The following is a 20,568-nucleotide window of genomic DNA, read 5'->3' as shown; positions in this document are numbered from 1 at the left end:
CACACACACACACACACACACACACACACAGACAGTCACACACACACACACACACACACACACAGTCAGTCTCACACACACACACACACACACACAGTCAGTCACACAGTCAGTCACACACACACACACACACACACACACATCAAAACAGGAATCTAATGTAAAATCTGCAGTGGCTTCCAGAACAGTAACATACCGTTTATCCTGACATCTTTTTCATATGAGATCAGTCTGTGTGTGATCTCATCTGGCAGAAAGCAAACACATGCTCTCGCGTAATCAGCTCTCGAGAGTCTCTGACTAGGGTTGGGTATCGTTTGCATTTTATCAATTCCAATTCTGCTTATCAATTCCGATTCTTATCAATTCCAATGAGATTAAAAAAATGTGATTAAAACATTTTTATTCGGTCTCTTTTTGCAAAACATTTAATTGCGGCTGAATACCATGAACAAAAATCAGCCAGCTACATAAAAACTGGAGTCGATTAAGAGCTGTTAAGAGCACAATAGAGCTGCACGATTCTGGATAAATTGAGACTTTTTATTTATGTATTTATTTATTTTTAAATGGAGAAAAAACATTAGACAAGCAAACAAATTCTCATGGAATTTATGAACGGAATGATTCAATGACTCACTCAAGATTGACTTGTTTCATTACTGGATGAATCAGTGTTTCTGAATGAATCTCTTGAACGAATGATTCAAAGACAAATAAATTTTTAACAGCCCCTTTTCACCACCTAAAAATAAAAGATGTGCACACAGGAATCGATAGGCGGAATCATGTATCCGATTCTGGAATTGGAATTGATTTTCGATTCCCAACCCGATCTCTGACATAATAAACATCACACTGTATTAGAGCTGAAACGAGCAACGATCTGCTGATTATTATTAACTGGATATTCTACATCAGACCCAATGCTCACCTTTAAAAAAATGTGCTAACTAAATAAATGCTATAACAATATAAAGCGTCAAAAAAAAAATCAGCAGATCAGTATAAATGTGCAAACTACTGTACTGTAATCTGGTTTTAAACAGGTGAGACTTAACAATATATTCTCTGAAAACAAGTCGATATCTTATGCAACATCTTTAGCTTCAAGAGCAAATCTCGTTTTAAGGCTGGATAGAAGGCAAAAACGAATTATGCTGAAGAAAGGGATTTTTTAAATCCTTTTGAAACCTGATAAAGTACGTTTCACTGTTTGAAAATGTAAAGAAAAAAATCCTGTTTTCTCCACTTCATCAACACTGAGCAAATGCTGTTTTGAGATTTGTGTACAGGTACCACAACTAGTGTTCACAAAGGTAAATGTTCACAGCTTTACTCGTGTAACACTATGTAGCAAAGTCTTTTCATGCTGCAACCAGAAAATAATGACGTTTCATTTTAGGGGCTGTTAACATTTTATCATGCCACAGTGAGCTCATTTTTCAGTCTTTCCCACACATCCCTGCTCCATAAAACTGGCCAGAGGAATCTGAGCACAAAAGATGAAGAGTAAAAGTAAGTAGACTGACGTAGTCTTCATCGTCCTCCTCGGCGATCTCCATCGAGCTGTCCATGTCTTCAGTGAGTCTCTTCCTCCCGAGCGCCTCTCCGTTTGTTCTGCAGCCTTCTCTCTTCAGCTCTCTGCACCATAACAAGATATTATACTCGTATTTACATGCTTTGACAATGAGATTCTGTTACAACACCAGCCTGATATAGAAATGCTATTCTAAAGATCCTTTATAACATATGTTTATGTATAGAGCAACTATAGTTTGAAGAACAATATATCAAATGTGTCCCTGGAGCACAAAAGCAGTGTTAAGTCGCTGGGGTATTAAGTAAAGATCATGTTCCATGAAGATATTTTGTAAATATCCTACCATAAATATATCAAAACTTAATGTTTGATTAGTAATATGCATTGCTAAGAACTTCATTTGAACAACTTTAAAGATGATTTTCTCAATATTTAGATTTTTTTGCACCCTAGTCTCACACACACACACACACACACACAGTCAGTCACACAGTCAGTCACACACACACACACACACACACACACATCAAAACAGGAATCTAATGTAAAATCTGCAGTGGCTTCCAGAACAGTAACATACCGTTTATCCTGACATCTTTTTCATATGAGATCAGTCTGTGTGTGATCTCATCTGGCAGAAAGCAAACACATGCTCTCGCGTAATCAGCTCTCGAGAGTCTCTGACTAGGGTTGGGTATCGTTTGCATTTTATCAATTCCAATTCTGCTTATCAATTCCGATTCTTATCAATTCCAATGAGATTAAAAAAATGTGATTAAAACATTTTTATTCGGTCTCTTTTTGCAAAACATTTAATTGCGGCTGAATACCATGAACAAAAATCAGCCAGCTACATAAAAACTGGAGTCGATTAAGAGCTGTTAAGAGCACAATAGAGCTGCACGATTCTGGATAAATTGAGACTTTTTATTTATGTATTTATTTATTTTTAAATGGAGAAAAAACATTAGACAAGCAAACAAATTCTCATGGAATTTATGAACGGAATGATTCAATGACTCACTCAAGATTGACTTGTTTCATTACTGGATGAATCAGTGTTTCTGAATGAATCTCTTGAACGAATGATTCAAAGACAAATAAATTTTTAACAGCCCCTTTTCACCACCTAAAAATAAAAGATGTGCACACAGGAATCGATAGGCGGAATCATGTATCCGATTCTGGAATTGGAATTGATTTTCGATTCCCAACCCGATCTCTGACATAATAAACATCACACTGTATTAGAGCTGAAACGAGCAACGATCTGCTGATTATTATTAACTGGATATTCTACATCAGACCCAATGCTCACCTTTAAAAAAATGTGCTAACTAAATAAATGCTATAACAATATAAAGGCGTCAAAAAAAAAATCAGCAGATCAGTATAAATGTGCAAACTACTGTACTGTAATCTGGTTTTAAACAGGTGAGACTTAACAATATATTCTCTGAAAACAAGTCGATATCTTATGCAACATCTTTAGCTTCAAGAGCAAATCTCGTTTTAAGGCTGGATAGAAGGCAAAAACGAATTATGCTGAAGAAAGGGATTTTTTAAATCCTTTTGAAACCTGATAAAGTACGTTTCACTGTTTGAAAATGTAAAGAAAAAAATCCTGTTTTCTCCACTTCATCAACACTGAGCAAATGCTGTTTTGAGATTTGTGTACAGGTACCACAACTAGTGTTCACAAAGGTAAATGTTCACAGCTTTACTCGTGTAACACTATGTAGCAAAGTATTTTCATGCTGCAACCAGAAAATAATGACGTTTCATTTTAGGGGCTGTTAACATTTTATCATGCCACAGTGAGCTCATTTTTCAGTCTTTCCCACACATCCCTGCTCCATAAAACTGGCCAGAGGAATCTGAGCACAAAAGATGAAGAGTAAAAGTAAGTAGACTGACGTAGTCTTCATCGTCCTCCTCGGCGATCTCCATCGAGCTGTCCATGTCTTCAGTGAGTCTCTTCCTCCCGAGCGCCTCTCCGTTTGTTCTGCAGCCTTCTCTCTTCAGCTCTCTGCACCATAACAAGATATTATACTCGTATTTACATGCTTTGACAATGAGATTCTGTTACAACACCAGCCTGATATAGAAATGCTATTCTAAAGATCCTTTATAACATATGTTTATGTATAGAGCAACTATAGTTTGAAGAACAATATATCAAATGTGTCCCTGGAGCACAAAAGCAGTGTTAAGTCGCTGGGGTATTAAGTAAAGATCATGTTCCATGAAGATATTTTGTAAATATCCTACCATAAATATATCAAAACTTAATGTTTGATTAGTAATATGCATTGCTAAGAACTTCATTTGAACAACTTTAAAGATGATTTTCTCAATATTTAGATTTTTTTGCACCCTCAGATTCCAGATTTTCTAATAGTTGTATCTCAGCCAAATATTGTCCTCTCCTAACAAACCATACATCAATGGAGAGCGTATTTATTCAGCTTTCAGATGATGCATTTCAGATGTGTGTTCGGATTGTTTGCCAGCAACTGCATCGCCAGCCTCACCACAATTGTGATTCATATCTGGGTTTAGTCATTTTTGTGTTAGTAAATAATAATTTTGTTAAATACATTTCCTGTATAATATAAATCTGTGAAAGCTATTAATTCATAAACACACTTTTGCTAGTAAACATCATATAATGTGCGAAACATGATTTGTACATCATTTTCAATCCATTCTTAATGATGAAGCCATTTTAGACTTGATTTGCAACTAAAATTCAACCAAGACTCTAAAAATGCAAAAATGCTGGATCTTATCATGAAATGTTGATGACTAGTGGTAGAGGCTTTATGTTGGTTGCGCACCTGTGTAACACTTAGGTGCACACCTGGTTATAAGACAGAAAGGAGCATTATGACTGGTCTGGGTATATATCCAGATGTGGTGCACTTTCAGCATTTTAACACACTGTGTAGTGTAGTTGTGTGCCGTGCAAACATTCATTTTGTGCTTTACCTGATTTGAAGGAATTTCCCTCAATTCATTCAGGAGATTTGCCACTAAAATAGCACAGACAGCACATACAAATAAACCCCAACATCACCTCCTGAATTCAAGAATTATTCATTAAAATGTTAGCTTATTTTTTTTTATCTTAATAATAATAGTTGGCTAATGAAGCTGAGCAGCAGTCTATATTCATGACATAACAGTGTGTTACGTACATTTGGTGCAAATCACACCCTGAAAACTTATTAAGCTAACTGACTACATCAATTCTTGAATAAACTGACTGTATGATCAGAGAGATTGTCTGAAACCACATCTATGTTTAGGAACATGGCTAATGAAGCTGAGCAGCAGTCTATATTCATGACATAACAGTGTGTTACGTACATTTGGTGCAAATCACACCCTGAAAACTTAAGCTAACTGACTACATCAATTCTTGAATAAACTGACTGTATGATCAGAGAGATTGTCTGAAACCACATCTATGTTTAGGAACCGACCGGTCGTCAGCAAGACCAACAAATACATTCATCCCATAAAGCACACACCTGCTCCATGCTAAGCTTCAGTATAGACCAATTTGGAGTAGACGTCACAGTTACGTCACTTGCAGCTGCGCACGCATAGAAATAAAACACTGGGAACGAGTGGAGGGAAACGGGTCAAATCAATGGAATAAGAGAAAAAATGTATTGCTGTGCCTTTGGATGTCAGAATCTGAATGCAAATAATTTTTATATAACACTGTCGTCAAAGACGCCATTTGAAGCTAAACGCAGACGTTTAAACGGACAGACTATGGATGAAACCTGCTATGTATACCCTACTTTTAAAGCATAAATTTGATTTAAACAATAGGTCTATATAATATTCATATAGGGGACATATTGTATTAGCCCTACAGTTGAAATACATGCATGAAATACTATTTAAACCTATAACAATAGACCAATTTGGAGTAGACGTCACAGTTACGTCACTTGCAGCTGCGCACGCATAGAAATAAAACACTGGGAACGAGTGGAGGGAAACGGGTCAAATCAATGGAATAAGAGAAAAAATGTATTGCTGTGCCTTTGGATGTCAGAATCTGAATGCAAATAATTTTTATATAACACTGTCGTCAAAGACGCCATTTGAAGCTAAACGCAGACGTTTAAACGGACAGACTATGGATGAAACCTGCTATGTATACCCTACTTTTAAAGCATAAATTTGATTTAAACAATAGGTCTATATAATATTCATATAGGGGACATATTGTATTAGCCCTACAGTTGAAATACATGCATGAAATACTATTTAAACCTATAACATTTTACATAACATTTACCTATTTTATCTCACAATTCTGACTTTTTTTCTTGCTAATGCAAGTTGATATCTCCAAGTTCGGACTTTATAACTTTATTCAAGTCAACAATTGCGAGTTTGTCAATTCTGAGGGGAAAAAAAGCCAGAAGTGTGGGATTATAAACTGAAAAGAAAGAAGGACGAGTTGATTTTTCTTACCAGAATTGTGAGATATAATCTCGGAATTGCAAGAAACAAGTCCGAATTTTGAAATATAAACTCAGAATTACATGTGTTATTCTTTTATCCCATGGCTTGAATAGACTGCTACGTTAAAACTCATTTAAAATGTTGCCAATTTTATGCATGGTTTCAATGCCATTCACTGGGTGATTTGAGCTTTCAATCAAATCCACAGGAAGCTTCTTCATTATTATCATTTGCCACACCAGTGACTTTATTACAGCCAGATAACAATGAATCAACTCAGCTTAATTTCTATAGCACTTAATACAATACAAATTGTTTCAAAGCAGCTTCACGGTGATCAACTGAAACGTAATAGAATCCAATATAGCTGCAAGCAGCGATTAAGGGACCGAGCACAACAGAGGCAGAATGAGGAGAAAGCATGCTTTTACTCAAACTGGCTCAAAGATCATACCCACAGCAGGAAAGAAAAATCAAAAGTGAGATCTCTTTAACATCTCAAATGTTTCTCCTAGACAAAAATGAGGTCTGAGACACTGTTGAGACTGAAATGAGAAATACATGAGAACCACCACTACATCTCCTGAGGTTAGAAAGAGCAACCACTGAGCAATACAATATTCCTGTAATGGAGTCTTGCTAGAGATTGCAGCAAGACAATAAAGAGATATTCTATGTTTCTTCCACCACATTCTCTGTTTTTCTCAAATATTTCTCATGTCTCATTTGTTTCTACTTCTAGTTCTCTGTTTCTGCAGGCTTTATGAAAGCACAGACTTTTTAGAGACTTTTTTTAAAACCAAAAAAAAAAAGGATGTAAAAATGTAACAAAAGGAAGAAAACATGTCAGAATGTTCTTCTCTAAATGTAAATGTCTGAGGAGAAACACAATGAGTTTTAGCAACACTTCTAAAAACACAACTTCCAACACATCACCATTACCTTTTAGATCATGTTACAAAAAATAGCTCAAGGCAAATACTAGAAAATGGAAATAACTTTTACTGCCCCTAATAACTTTTAATGTCTCTTCAGTGCAAATCACACTGCAAAAAAGTGATGCTGTTCCCCGGTATTTCTGTCTGGTTTTCCAGCGTAAAAAGATTCTTAAATCAATATACGTTTACTTGAGAAGCAAAATGACAGAAGTCTTGTTTTATGAGAAACTGACCAAAATAAAAAGGGTTTATGATTAAAAAAGAACAAATATCTGCCAGTGGGCTCAGAAAAATCAACTTCATTCAAAGGGAAAACAAGTTTTCATTCTCCACTGACAGATATTTGTTCTTGTTTTAGGCATAAATTCACTTAATTTTGTTCAATTTCTCAGAAAACAAGACTTCATATCTTCATTTTAAGTAAATGTATCTTGAATTAAGGATGTTTAGATATTTGTATGGGAAAACAAAACAAAGACTGAAAAAGATATACATTTTTAGCAATGCATGCAATGCATTTATTGTTTTTACATTTAAGACTTTCTGCTCCGATTTAAGACCTTTTTAAGGGCCTTCATTTGTGAAAGGGCAACTTGAGACTTTTTAAGACCCTCAGAAACCCTGAACTGAAACCTGCACACACTGTGAGAGGGACGGCGAATACGAAACGCTATCATGGAGGTCACACACGCCACGTTTATACATTTGAACACCAGCCTCAGTCTCCTTCGGAAGCAAGTCAAATAATAATAGCAAGCTAAAAGGAAGAGTATAATACAAGCTTTTGCATTAAATAATCTTTGACAGAGCAGCATTAATATCACTAGCGTCTGTTCTTTCACATAAATCACTGTTTTCACAGTGTCACCAGAATAAAATAAGTGACTGTTTAGAGCAAGAGTAGTGTAACTGGTGTAACATGTAACTAATTGCGTTACTTAGTTACTTTTCATGGAAAGTAACATTTTAGCGTTACTCGTCGGGTTGGGCTTGCTTATTTGTTTGTTTGTTTCTATAACAAAAAACACAAAAGTTATATTTGTGGCAACTGTAAAGGCCCTTTCACACCAAAAGTGAAATGAATAAGCCTCAGGAGGAAGTGCCTTTGCAACTCACTCCCGATTTCTCTCATCACGGGGACAGGAGAGGCGTCAGTGAATAAATGGGAAGACAAAGTAACTTGCATTACTTTTTTGCGAAAAAAGTAACTCAGATATTTCTTTAAAAATTAAAAGTAATGCATTATTTTATTAGTTACTTGGAAAAGTAATCTGATTGCGTAACTCTCGTTACTCGTAACGCGTTACCCCCAACACGTGATCTGAGGAATCGTTCAAACGCTGCAGGACGACACACACGCTCGACGTGAACACTTTCTACACATTTAACACTTCTTCAGCTCGTCACTTACACTACGGACAGGGCTCGAATTAAAGTAATCTGATTGCGTAACTCTCGTTACTCGTAACGCGTTACCCCAACACGTGATCTGAGGAATCGTTCAAACGCTGCAGGACGACACACACGCTCGACGTGAACACTTTCTACACATTTAACACTTCTTCAGCTCGTGACTTACACTACGGACAGGGCTCGAATGGAGGGGGATGCGGGGGGATGGCATCCCCCTGGCTGAAAAAAATGACAAAAAACATCCCCCTCTGTAAAACCACCATCCCCTTTGGATTATTAATGTTGTGTATTATGTAAAACTTATCATGCACAAAATTCTCTACTTAACTCTACTTATTTCTCTACTAATTTACGAACTAAATAATCAGTGATAGGCCAATCAGAACTCGGTACTGTAACAAGCTGCGCACAAGCTGAAGCAAGTTATTGTCCTATTTCGTGCAAAATGGTTCAAGCACAACTTTTGAAGTTCTTTAAAAAAAAAAGACAACAGAAGGTATGATTTTTCCTTGATTAGAATTTGAAATCATCCCATGACATAATGTATGTTATGCTGTATGTGTGACTGTGAGGGACTGAGAGATGATAGGAGAGCTGACAATATCTGACTTTTCAAAAATACAAACATGTCTTGAGAGTCCAAAAGCATTCACAAAGCCTCTTAGAATGCCGTTAGAATGCCCTTATAACTTCAGCAATGAAACATAAAATACCCATGTATGAGTCTTTATGTTTTTATATTCTTTGCACAAGCAATATACTTTTCTGAATATCAGCACATGTGCACGAGCACAAATGTGCTATTAATGTTATACACGGTGTTTCGTTTCTTGAATGAATCTGTTTTTGAACGAATCGAGTGAGCCAGTGATTCAACGGTCCATTCATTCAGTTTCTAATTGAATCAGCGGTTTTGAACAAATCATTTGATTTGAATGATTCAATAAATCCTTTATTAAAACAGGGACTTGCTTCCATCTACGGGTGGTTTTATTGTCATCTTTATTTATGCATGGCAGGCCTAACCAGCCAAAGTGCCAGCATAAAATCACATTCAGCAAAATATACTTTAATTATCAATATTGACCAAAATTCCTTCATTTCAGGCCCCAGAAGGAAAAAAGCTGATAAATAAAAGTTAATGTAATAAGGCAATTTTTTCAATAAATTTTGTAATCATTGTGTAAAATTAGCTTCAGGACAACCCCCCCCCCCCTGAATTTGTTTTACATTTGGACCACTGACTACGGATGATCAGTGGTGATAGTGATGCCCCAGTGCAGTGCAGGACTTACTCTTGCTGCTCCTGCTGCAGACAGCGCTCGCTGCAGTGAAGCCCGTCAGACAGGAAGTCCACCACGGAGCCCTTCCTGTTACAGCGGACACACACCAGGCCTCGCTGAGCCCACGCCGTCTCCTTTGAGACTGGCCCCTCAGAGAGAGCTGAGGAAAATCAACACACATTTTGATGAAATAATCAATCGATCAATAACCAATCATCACCTGCAATATCAGACAAGCCTGTGCTCTTTTCAAATGTAAGTCTCTGGATCGATTTAAAATGCCATTATACACTAAACCTTGTTGCCTGGCACTTATAAAAGTGACTGAAGGTTTACTGAATCTTAAGATGTTCCTGCTTTCATTCCCAGATGAGCATGCAGGACATCAGAGATATCATCATCTGCTCCACGGTCAGTCAGTGTCACTACTCTTACAAAAAAGAAGTTTATACGTTCATTTTGCTAAACAAACTTAAAAGTTCAAGCATACTTTCCAATTCCCTTTATGTAGTAATTATCTTAGCATTAGCATACTAGTAGTACACATTTACATTTAGTAGATGCTTTTATCCAAAGCGAGAAATGAGGACAATGGAAGCAATCAAAATCAACAAAAGAGCAATGATATGCAAGTTCTATAACAAGTCTCAGTTAGCTTAATGCAGTACACATAGCAAGGTTTTTTTAAATTATATAATAAATAAAAAGAAAACAGATAGAATAGAAAGTAGTTGGGTACTATTTCAATATTAGTAATAAGCAAGCCCATTAAAATATAAGTGTAATTTTACATCTGCAAGTAGTGCTACTTTACATCTACATCTTTCTTTTGTATCTTGCTAATAAATCTTACAAAGAAACAGCAAGTAAAATTTTGTAAAATTTGCTTAACATTTTTTATTAACAATTTACAGATGAACTTAGAAGTATACTGTTATTTTACTTGTTATATATATTGTACTTGTTTATGAAAGACCACTTTGTGTGCTCTCACAGTAAACTACTAGTTTAATAGTTGTTATACTGCAAGTAAACTCATTTTTTTATTTTATTTTACATGCATGTAGCATCATAGTTATACACTGAAAAAAATTGTATTATTCAAGTCAAAAATATTATTTAACGTCACCGAATCAACCAAAATACATTTATTTCTAACAACAAAACTCATTTATATGGTTTACACCAGGCATAAGTAGTAGCAATAGCAGGTTTTTGTATTTTTACTTTAACTGAACATTATTTCAGGTGATTGTATTGTGACAGTATCGTAGTGAATGGCTGCATCTGTTCACTTGCACATGATCAGCTGTAATCACAGTGAAAATGAGGCTTTTCTCTTTTCATTTGACTCCATTCTGATTCACAGTCTCTGCTGTTCAATTATGTTACTGTGTAATTAAGAAAAAATGGCAGATAGAAAAATTCATTTCATTTCAGCCCACTTATTTATTTATTACCATAACAACCTAGTTGTTCGGAATTTGCTTGGTGAGCTCATCAACGTTCAACAATAATAATAACAATATACATAAATACATCTATAAATATATGTCATATCCATTACAAAGAGTGAAATGTAGATGCACAGATACCAGAGGAATTAAGAGCATGCACAATCCCACAAAAAGTGCTGTTCAGAAAACATGTAGACTTAGTTTTAATTGCTCTAAGGCGTCTGTCTGAAGGAAGAGGAATAAAGAGTTGTCTGGCTGGATGTAAGGGATCTTTCAGGATTGTTAGACCTTTTTTTCTGCAAACGTGAGACATAGATCTCATCTATAGTGGGAAGATCACAACCAATAATTTCCGAAGCAGTCTGAGTTAGAATAATATCCAACCATTTTTACCACTTTATGAGCACAATGAAGTGAAAAATCACAGAAATCTCCAGTTTATGTCTATGGGATGTTGAGTAGAACTAGCTAGAAACTGTAAGCAGAGGGAAGGGGCAGTTCTAAACCCAAACATGAGCGTATGATTGTGTTTACCCTCTTGTGCAGTGGGGACGCTCCATGTGGTGGTGGCGTGAGCTTTCTTGCCCCTCTCCTCCTCCATCTCGTCCGTTATGACCTCCAGGACCCCAAACTCATTCACCCGGAACTAAAACACACATAATGGAGACGCTTGCACACTGTCTGCAATGCTGAATGTACACAACTAACCTACACACTCCCACCAGATGACCATCATTAAAACATCATAAAGATTTAATGCAGTAAACCGGTCACGTTTAGGTTCATATTCAGCCTTGTGTTTATATATGCACTGCAAAAAGTGTTTTCTTATGTAGTATTTTTCTTGAATCAAAAAGCATTTACTTGACAAGTAAAATTACTTAAGATTTTAAGTCTTGTTTTTAAAAAAAAAAAAGGATCAAAATGTTAGTTTTTTCTTAAAATGAGCACAAATATCTGCCAATGGGGTAAGAAAAATAATCTTGTTTAGCCTTTGAATAAAGATTAATTTTCTTACCCCATTGGCAGATATTTTTGCTCATTTTAAGAAAAAACTAACAAAATGTTGACCCTTAAAATCTTAAGTCATTTTACCTGTCAAGTAAATGCATCTTGATTCAAGAATGTTTAGATATTTGTACTAGAAAATAGGGGTGGCTCGATACCACTTTTTCAGAACCGATCCCGATCCGATACCAAAAATTCTGAGTATCGGCCGATACCGATATCAATCCGATACCTGCCCAGTTATTTTTTTAATCAGTTTTGAATTTCTATACCTAAATGTGTGTTGAACTGATCGTCACTCAACTATCGTTTAATCTACTAAATATAGACAATTTCTTTCAATTTAATAACAAACTGAAAAAATATATATAATCATAATCTATGACAAAATACTATTATAAACTAGTTTAGTAGATAATTCAGTAGCAAAAGTTACTCTAGAAAAATCATGAGTGTACAATAATTTTATAAAATCTAAACTTTTAGTGCAAAAAAACATTATTTAGTGGGGAACAAATAAAAGTGAATAAGTGTTGAACTAAACTCTTTGTATGGTTCTCAAATACATTCATGAAAAAAGTTATATATTTCTATATAAATACATAGGGCCTACTATAAAATTAAAAGTCATTTCTTTAAATGTATAGCACAGTAATGAGGCAGCAACATATGATAGATAAGATTAACAAAAAAGGCTATTAATAATCTGTAACTGTGCAAAAGTATTATGATACAAAAGGCTCCAATACAGAGTGGCACAAAGCGCTTATGCACATCCCGTGCACAGAATAATGCGCTTGAAGCAACATGGAGTCACAGCAGGCACAGCACTCTGCATAGAAAAGTTCAAAGAACAAAGGAAAGAGATATTGATGCATAGTGTATTAAATCTGTGTGATAGTTTATTGAGCCTTTTCTTTTAACAGTTTTAAATCTCAGTTACTGTGCTCGTGAAGAACTATTCACAGTGCTCTCTACTCCAGTGTTGTGATCTAACACAGTAGAAATGAACATGATTTAGAAACAAAACGAAACTCCAGCAAGATAAAATCCTTTTATGCAAAACCATTTATCTTTATTTAGGATCAAGTATAATATTAGGAACATTGAATCATCTTGGAGAGTTTCATCATCTTGACTGTCGTAATTAAACGCAACACGCAGTTTGAACACTGAATGGAGGGTGACAGACAGCCGAGGCGGAGAGAAGAGTTTACGTGGACTTGACTTAAATATTCATCTGTATCTCACATTAAACTGTGGAACGGCTTCAGAACACTTGGAATATAGTGCACGGAAACATTATGGTGCTATATAATGTTTACGCAGAATATCGGATTTGGATCGGTCTCGTCTTATAGATACCTGATCCGGCAGAAAATGCCAGTATCGGAGCGATACCGATACTGAATATCGGCACACCCCTGATAGAAAACAAGACAAAAATACTAAGTAAGAAAACACGCTCAGTTACTCATGTAACCTCGGTTCCCTGAGATGAGGGAATGAATATGCACTGCAAAAAGTGTTTTCTTATGTAGTATTTTTCTTGAATCAAAAAGCATTTACTTGACAAGTAAAATTACTTAAGATTTTAAGTCTTGTTTTTAAAAAAAAAAAAGGATCAAAATGTTAGTTTTTTCTTAAAATGAGCACAAATATCTGCCAATGGGGTAAGAAAATTAATCTTTATTCAAAGGCTAAACAAGATTATTTTTCTTACCCCATTGGCAGATATTTTTGCTCATTTTAAGAAAAAACTAACAAAATGTTGACCCTTAAAATCTTAAGTCATTTTACCTGTCAAGTAAATGCATCTTGATTCAAGAATGTTTAGATATTTGTACTAGAAAATAGGGGTGGCTCGATACCACTTTTTCAGAACCGATCCCGATCCGATACCAAAAATTCTGAGTATCGGCCGATACCGATATCAATCCGATACCTGCCCAGTTATTTTTTTAATCAGTTTTGAATTTCTATACCTAAATGTGTGTTGAACTGATCGTCACTCAACTATCGTTTAATCTACTAAATATAGACAATTTCTTTCAATTTAATAACAAACTGAAAAAATATATATAATCATAATCTATGACAAAATACTATTATAAACTAGTTTAGTAGATAATTCAGTAGCAAAAGTTACTCTAGAAAAATCATGAGTGTACAATAATTTTATAAAATCTAAACTTTTAGTGCAAAAAAACATTATTTAGTGGGGAACAAATAAAAGTGAATAAGTGTTGAACTAAACTCTTTGTATGGTTCTCAAATACATTCATGAAAAAAGTTATATATTTCTATATAAATACATAGGGCCTACTATAAAATTAAAAGTCATTTCTTTAAATGTATAGCACAGTAATGAGGCAGCAACATATGATAGATAAGATTAACAAAAAAGGCTATTAATAATCTGTAACTGTGCAAAAGTATTATGATACAAAAGGCTCCAATACAGAGTGGCACAAAGCGCTTATGCACATCCCGTGCACAGAATAATGCGCTTGAAGCAACATGGAGTCACAGCAGGCACAGCACTCTGCATAGAAAAGTTCAAAGAACAAAGGAAAGAGATATTGATGCATAGTGTATTAAATCTGTGTGATAGTTTATTGAGCCTTTTCTTTTAACAGTTTTAAATCTCAGTTACTGTGCTCGTGAAGAACTATTCACAGTGCTCTCTACTCCAGTGTTGTGATCTAACACAGTAGAAATGAACATGATTTAGAAACAAAACGAAACTCCAGCAAGATAAAGTCCTTTTATGCAAAACCATTTATCTTTATTTAGGATCAAGTATAATATTAGGAACATTGAATCATCTTGGAGAGTTTCATCATCTTGACTGTCGTAATTAAACGCAACACGCAGTTTGAACACTGAATGGAGGGTGACAGACAGCCGAGGCGGAGAGAAGAGTTTACGTGGACTTGACTTAAATATTCATCTGTATCTCACATTAAACTGTGGAACGGCTTCAGAACACTTGGAATATAGTGCACGGAAACATTATGGTGCTATATAATGTTTACGCAGAATATCGGATTTGGATCGGTCTCGTCTTATAGATACCTGATCCGGCAGAAAATGCCAGTATCGGAGCGATACCGATACTGAATATCGGCACACCCCTGATAGAAAACAAGACAAAAATACTAAGTAAGAAAACACGCTCAGTTACTCATGTAACCTCGGTTCCCTGAGATGAGGGAATGAGACATTGCTTTGGGAATATCCCTTCCTCCAAATACTACTGAAGCCTTATTGAATCACGCTAGTGAAACTGGCTAATGGCATTCAAGCGTGTGAAATATGAGGGGCTCCCACTCTATATAAGACAGTGCTTGTATGGCATCCATTCAGAATCTTGACTGAAGCAACTTGGCATTCTAAGATCCTGAGCTAGGTGACACGGCAATGAGAGCAATGTCTCGTTCCCTCATCTCAGGGGACCGAGGTTACGTGAGTAACCGAGAGCTTTCCCTTTCGATTCGGTTACTTCTACATTGCTTTGGGAACATATAAAATCCCACCGTGTCATAGCGATGGATCCTGGCTCGACTAAGTATGTCAAGTTTCACGTACGCAACTGTAATGAGAGTGACAATGATATTGGCACCCTTGGTAAACACAGCCCAGTCTACAGGACCTAGTCGAAACCATGTAAACGTCACACTTTATGTCACACCAGGGGCGGAGTTAACACCGGTGAAACAGAGAATGTGAAATGGTGGCAGCTCTGGCGCCATCACATATAGATTAGTTGAAGTTTGTTTCATTTCAATTAAATAATGTGTTATGATGCAATGGCCATACCGGTGCTCAAAAAAGCAGAGTATGACGGTGATCATGTCCTAAAAGATGTGATAAACAATATCATAACAATGTGACAAGCTGATAGGGACAGCATTGATTTGGTGGTACGTCAGTACAGGGGTGTATACGACCTGGTCGAGACCACTGAGGCAAGCAGCTCAGATCATAACTGAGGCTGAGTAGGCTTGTGCGCTGCTCGCACTGACAGCACATGTGAGGTAATCGACAACACATCTAGGTTATAAAACCTTGCGAAAGTGCTGGGTGACGAACAGCCTGCCACCATGTAAATGTCCTGAATAGATATGCCATTTGCCCAGGCCCACGAGGACGCGAGTCCACGGGTTGAGTGGGCCCAAACCCCTACACGTCACTTCCTGTTTGTTGCTGCCGTGTAGTTTGAGTTTGAGCTCCGTCAAGTTAATTCTTTGTCGTCCCATTTTTTTCTTATATTGATTTTTCCGTTCTGCTGGTTCGTCTGGTCAGAGGAGAACTGGCTCCCCGACTGAGCCTGGTTTCTCCCAAGGTTTTTTCTCCATTCTGTCACCGATGGAGTTTTGGTTCCTTGCCGCTGTCGCCTCTGGCTTGCTTAGTTGGGGACACTTCATTTCCGGCGATATCGTTGACATGATTGCAAAGATATTATTTAAACTGAGCTGGATGTTGACATCACTGAATTCAATGATGAACTGTCTTTAACTGAAAAATGAGTGTTTACTATTGTCACTTTGCATTATTGACACTATTTTCCTAATTAATGCTGTTCAGTTGCTTTGACACAATCTGTATTGTTAAAAGCGCTATATAAATAAAGGTGACTTGACTTGACTTGACTATTGGACATTCCATGCCCTTAGAGCCATAAGCCAAAGCAATTGCGTCGATGATCCAGTGTGACAGCCTTTGCTTGGACACAGGCAGGCCTTTTGTGCGCCCTCCAAAGCATACAAATAGCTGCTCCGAGAGCCTGAATTCAATACATGAGTCGTCAATTGACAGTGCCTGCAGGTCACCAACTCGCTTAACAAAGGCCAGCGCGAGCAGGAGCGCTGTCTTGAGAGAGAGCGTGCGCAAGCTCGTTGATTGTATGGGCTCAAACGGGGGTCCCGTGAGAGCGTCAAGCATAAGCGCCAAATCCCAAGTAGGCAGGGTGGAAGGGCGAGGAGGGTTCAGCCTTCTTGCTCCTTTCAAAAATCGTATGATCAGGTCATTTCTGCCGATTGGGCGATTATCGACGAGCGCACATACACGCACATACACTTTCAATGTGGATGGTTTACGACCACTATCACCAGCATCTTCACCAGTTCTGGGAACCACGGCTGATTGGGCCATTTCGGTGCCACTAACAGAACAGATTCTCTGTCCTCTCTGATTTTGCAAGGCACGCGAGGCAGAAGTTTCACTGGAGGAAAGGCATACTTGCGTACTTTCAGCCAGCTGTGAGCTAGTGTATCCACTCCCAGGGGGGAGAGCACAGAAGAAGGTCTCTCACCAGCCGCAGCAGCGGCCGCGAGCTCACACCCCCCTTGGCGATTTATAAACACTACCACTGTCACGCTGTCCGTCCTGATGAGAACGTGACGGTAGAGAATGTCAAGGAGAAAGCACTTGAGCGCTTGGTGTACAGCAAGGAGCTCCAGACAGTTTATTTGCCACAACTTCTCTGTTTCTGACCATGTCCCAAAGGCTGGTCTGCAGTCACATATGGCTCCCCAGCCCCTGCTCGATGCATCTGTCGTAACAGTCTTTCTCCTTATCACTTGACCAATAGGAACACATCGGCGATATAGAGTCACTTTGATGCGCAAGGTGCCCGTGTGCCATGCGCTCTGTGGCACCCGGCCCTTTAGCCAGAGCTGGAGCGGTCGCATATGTAGGAGCCCTAGTTTGCACACTGTCGAGGCGGCATCCATCTGGCCGAGCGTCCTCTGAAAGCATTTCAGTGGGGGAGAGTGCCCCAACTTGAAGACTGCGAAAGAGCTGATCAGTATTTTTGAGCACTCCTCAGACAGACGCGCTCACATATTGATTGAATTCAGCTCCACTCCTAAAAAGGAGATGTTCTGGCTCTGTACCAGTATGCTCTTTTGCATATTCACAGTAAGCCCTAAGCTCTGAAGATGAGCGAGGAGACTGAGCTTGTCGCTGAACAGCGCTCTCTCTGATTGGGCTAAAACTAGCCAATCATCAAGGTAGTTCAGGATGTGCATTCCGCTCTGCTTCAGAGGAGAGAGAGCAGCATCCATGCACCAGGGATAAACCGAAAGGTAGGACCGTGAATTGGTACGCTACCCCCTCGAATGCAAATCTCAGGAAACGCCTGTGGCGAGGGGCTACCTGAATGTGAAAATAAGCATCCTTTAAATCCACAGAGATAAACCAATCTCTCGGTCTGATGTGGTGAGAAGATTTGTCTCAGCGCGATTCAGTGGTCTCAGGTCCAAGACTGGGCAGAGTCCACTGTCTTTCTTTGGTACCAGAAAATAACGACTGTAGAAGCCGCTCTCTCGATCTGCAAGGGGCACTGTCTCTACAGCTCGTTTTGCGAGGAGGCTGTGTATTTCCTTTCACAGAACTGAGGCATTCTGCTCCCGTACAGTGGACATTAACACACCGTTGAAACAGGGCGGCCTGCGGAAGAACTGAAGCGTGTAGTCATTCTTTATTGATTTCATAAACCACTCTGATACCCCTGGCAGTGCCTGCCACGCTTCTGTGAATTGTGACAGCGGGCGAAGCCGTGAGGAATAACTCGCCGTTGGGGGGCGGGGAGTTTAATACCACACGAGTGTGAGAGTGAGTGATGGGGAGAGAGAAGCGAGAGGAGGAAAATTGCTCTGTTATTGAGGTGTGTTTTTCGACTTTTCCACGGCATAGTGGAAAAGTCAAAACACAAACATGACAATTGCTTTCGCCACCCGCAACAGGCAGGGGGGCATGGTGAACACACACAGCGGAGCGAGCAGACTTCTTCAGTGGCTCATCTTCGGTGCTGGGTGCAGCTTTCCTCCTCCGAGAGACAGCGTCAGGAACGCGGCTTTGATTCTGGTGCTGGTGGCCTGCCATCTCTGTCAGGGCGGGGCCTCTTGCTCTTCGAGCCCTGACAGCGCTTGGGCCTCGGCTGTCTTGGCCTCACCGCCGGCTCATGTTCACGCCGAACTGCAGCAGAAGAGGTATGCGGTCTTCCCACGCGCTGCGCTGAGGAGGAGTGGGAACGCGCAGGAGGGTTTGCGCCGGCGAGCTTTGGCAGGACGTGGCTAATGGCCTTCGACTGTTTCTGCACTTGAGGGATTCACGGGTGCGTCCAGAAGGGCCGTTTTTAACTCCTTGAGTCCTTTAAATCGGTCAGAGTAAGTCACAGGTGACAATCTAGTACCACAAGATTTCCCATGTTGCGGCCGATCACTCGAGCTGTTACCTTCATCGCTCTGAGGGCCAGGGCCAGGGGAGTTGAACATACCCCACTTGCTCAGCGCCGTCCACAGAAGACAGGAGGAAGGAACCCGGGTTGTGCACTCGACTGGTGAGCGGTGCGTTCCATGACTTCGCTATCTCAGCGTGCACCTCGGGGGAAAAAGGGCCCGGGCCTCCGCGGGGTGTCCTTTTGGCCGTGGTCCGACTGGAGGTGCCTCTCATCCAGACAGCTTCTGGCTGGCTCGGCAGGAGGCGCCCACTCCAAACAGAGCTCATCAACTGCCTTGGACAGGACACGTAGAAGCTTGACATCACACCACGTCGCTGCCATTGGGCACAGTGTAATCTATCAGGCTGTTGGACCACTTCGCTCTCTTGCCACCGAAATGCATCATCCTCCTCTTCAGCGCTCTCCATGGCACCGAAGGACACCACATCTTGAGCACCGGGGAGGGGCGGAGATCAGCGGTCATGAAGCGCACTGGAAGGGGACCTGCAGCAGGGGGGTGAGGAGCGTGCGGGCTCGTCACCTAACCCTGACAGATCCACATCAGAAGCTCGCGGCACTTTCCTCCTTGGCTCGAAACAGGCTGCAGAGGAAGAGAGCGGCAGGGCTAGTTGAACTCGCCTTAGACGATGGCCACTTGGAGCCTGAGAGTCCAGAGGCACATATCTCCGCAATTGGGGGTAGTCCGACCCCCCAAGTGCCGCCTCTGCGTGCCACCCAGGCAGAAGACACACAATTCATGGCCATCAGAATATTCGATTGGCTCTGCACAGTAGTATTTGGAGGAAGGGATATTCTCAAAGCAATGCAGAAGTGACCAAATCGAAAGGGAACCATTTTTTGCAGTGTAATAAAGACCTATATGTATTTGCTAACCTTGAGCTCGCTGCCAGGCAGTGTTCCTACTCCGTCTTTCCAGTCCATCGCCCCGTACACGTCAAACTCTGGAGCGGCTGTGCTCGGGCCTGACGACTCCATCACACCCGCACACAGCTAATCTGAAAAACAACGCATAATAACCCACACAACCGCCAGATATATGAGCCTTATTCAAAATATACCACTGAAGGTCATTACAAACCACACTGAAACTCTTCTGTGCTCTTTGTACTTCATCTATACACACTTTGTGTGTTTTTACTACAGAGAAACAAAGTAAAATTCTGATTTAGTTAAGGTTTGTATGTGC

The 20,568-nt window shown here is 39.3% G+C and overlaps 1 protein-coding gene across 1 annotated transcript in view; it reads right to left on the bottom strand.

The window, feature by feature from the left end:
* Positions 1–20,568, bottom strand: part of LOC107570880 (L3MBTL histone methyl-lysine binding protein 3) — a 63,042-nt gene extending 42,474 nt beyond the window's left edge. The window contains exons 1-4 of the mRNA XM_016257163.1: positions 20,256–20,568; positions 11,660–11,771; positions 9,681–9,828; positions 3,461–3,572 (exon numbers count right to left, since the gene is read on the bottom strand). Of these exons, the coding sequence (XP_016112649.1) occupies positions 3,461–3,572; positions 9,681–9,828; positions 11,660–11,771; positions 20,256–20,357 (474 nt within the window). The 5' untranslated portion in view covers positions 20,358–20,568. The remainder of the gene's footprint in view (positions 1–3,460; positions 3,573–9,680; positions 9,829–11,659; positions 11,772–20,255) is intronic.

Source organism: Sinocyclocheilus grahami, unplaced genomic scaffold, assembly GCF_001515645.1.
Source record: "Sinocyclocheilus grahami isolate Dianchi unplaced genomic scaffold, SAMN03320097.WGS_v1.1 scaffold1517.1, whole genome shotgun sequence".
NCBI classification, from domain to species: Eukaryota; Metazoa; Chordata; class Actinopteri; order Cypriniformes; family Cyprinidae; genus Sinocyclocheilus; species Sinocyclocheilus grahami.
The sequence above is the reverse complement of the archived record's forward strand: the minus strand, read 5'-3'. Positions and strand labels throughout refer to the sequence as shown.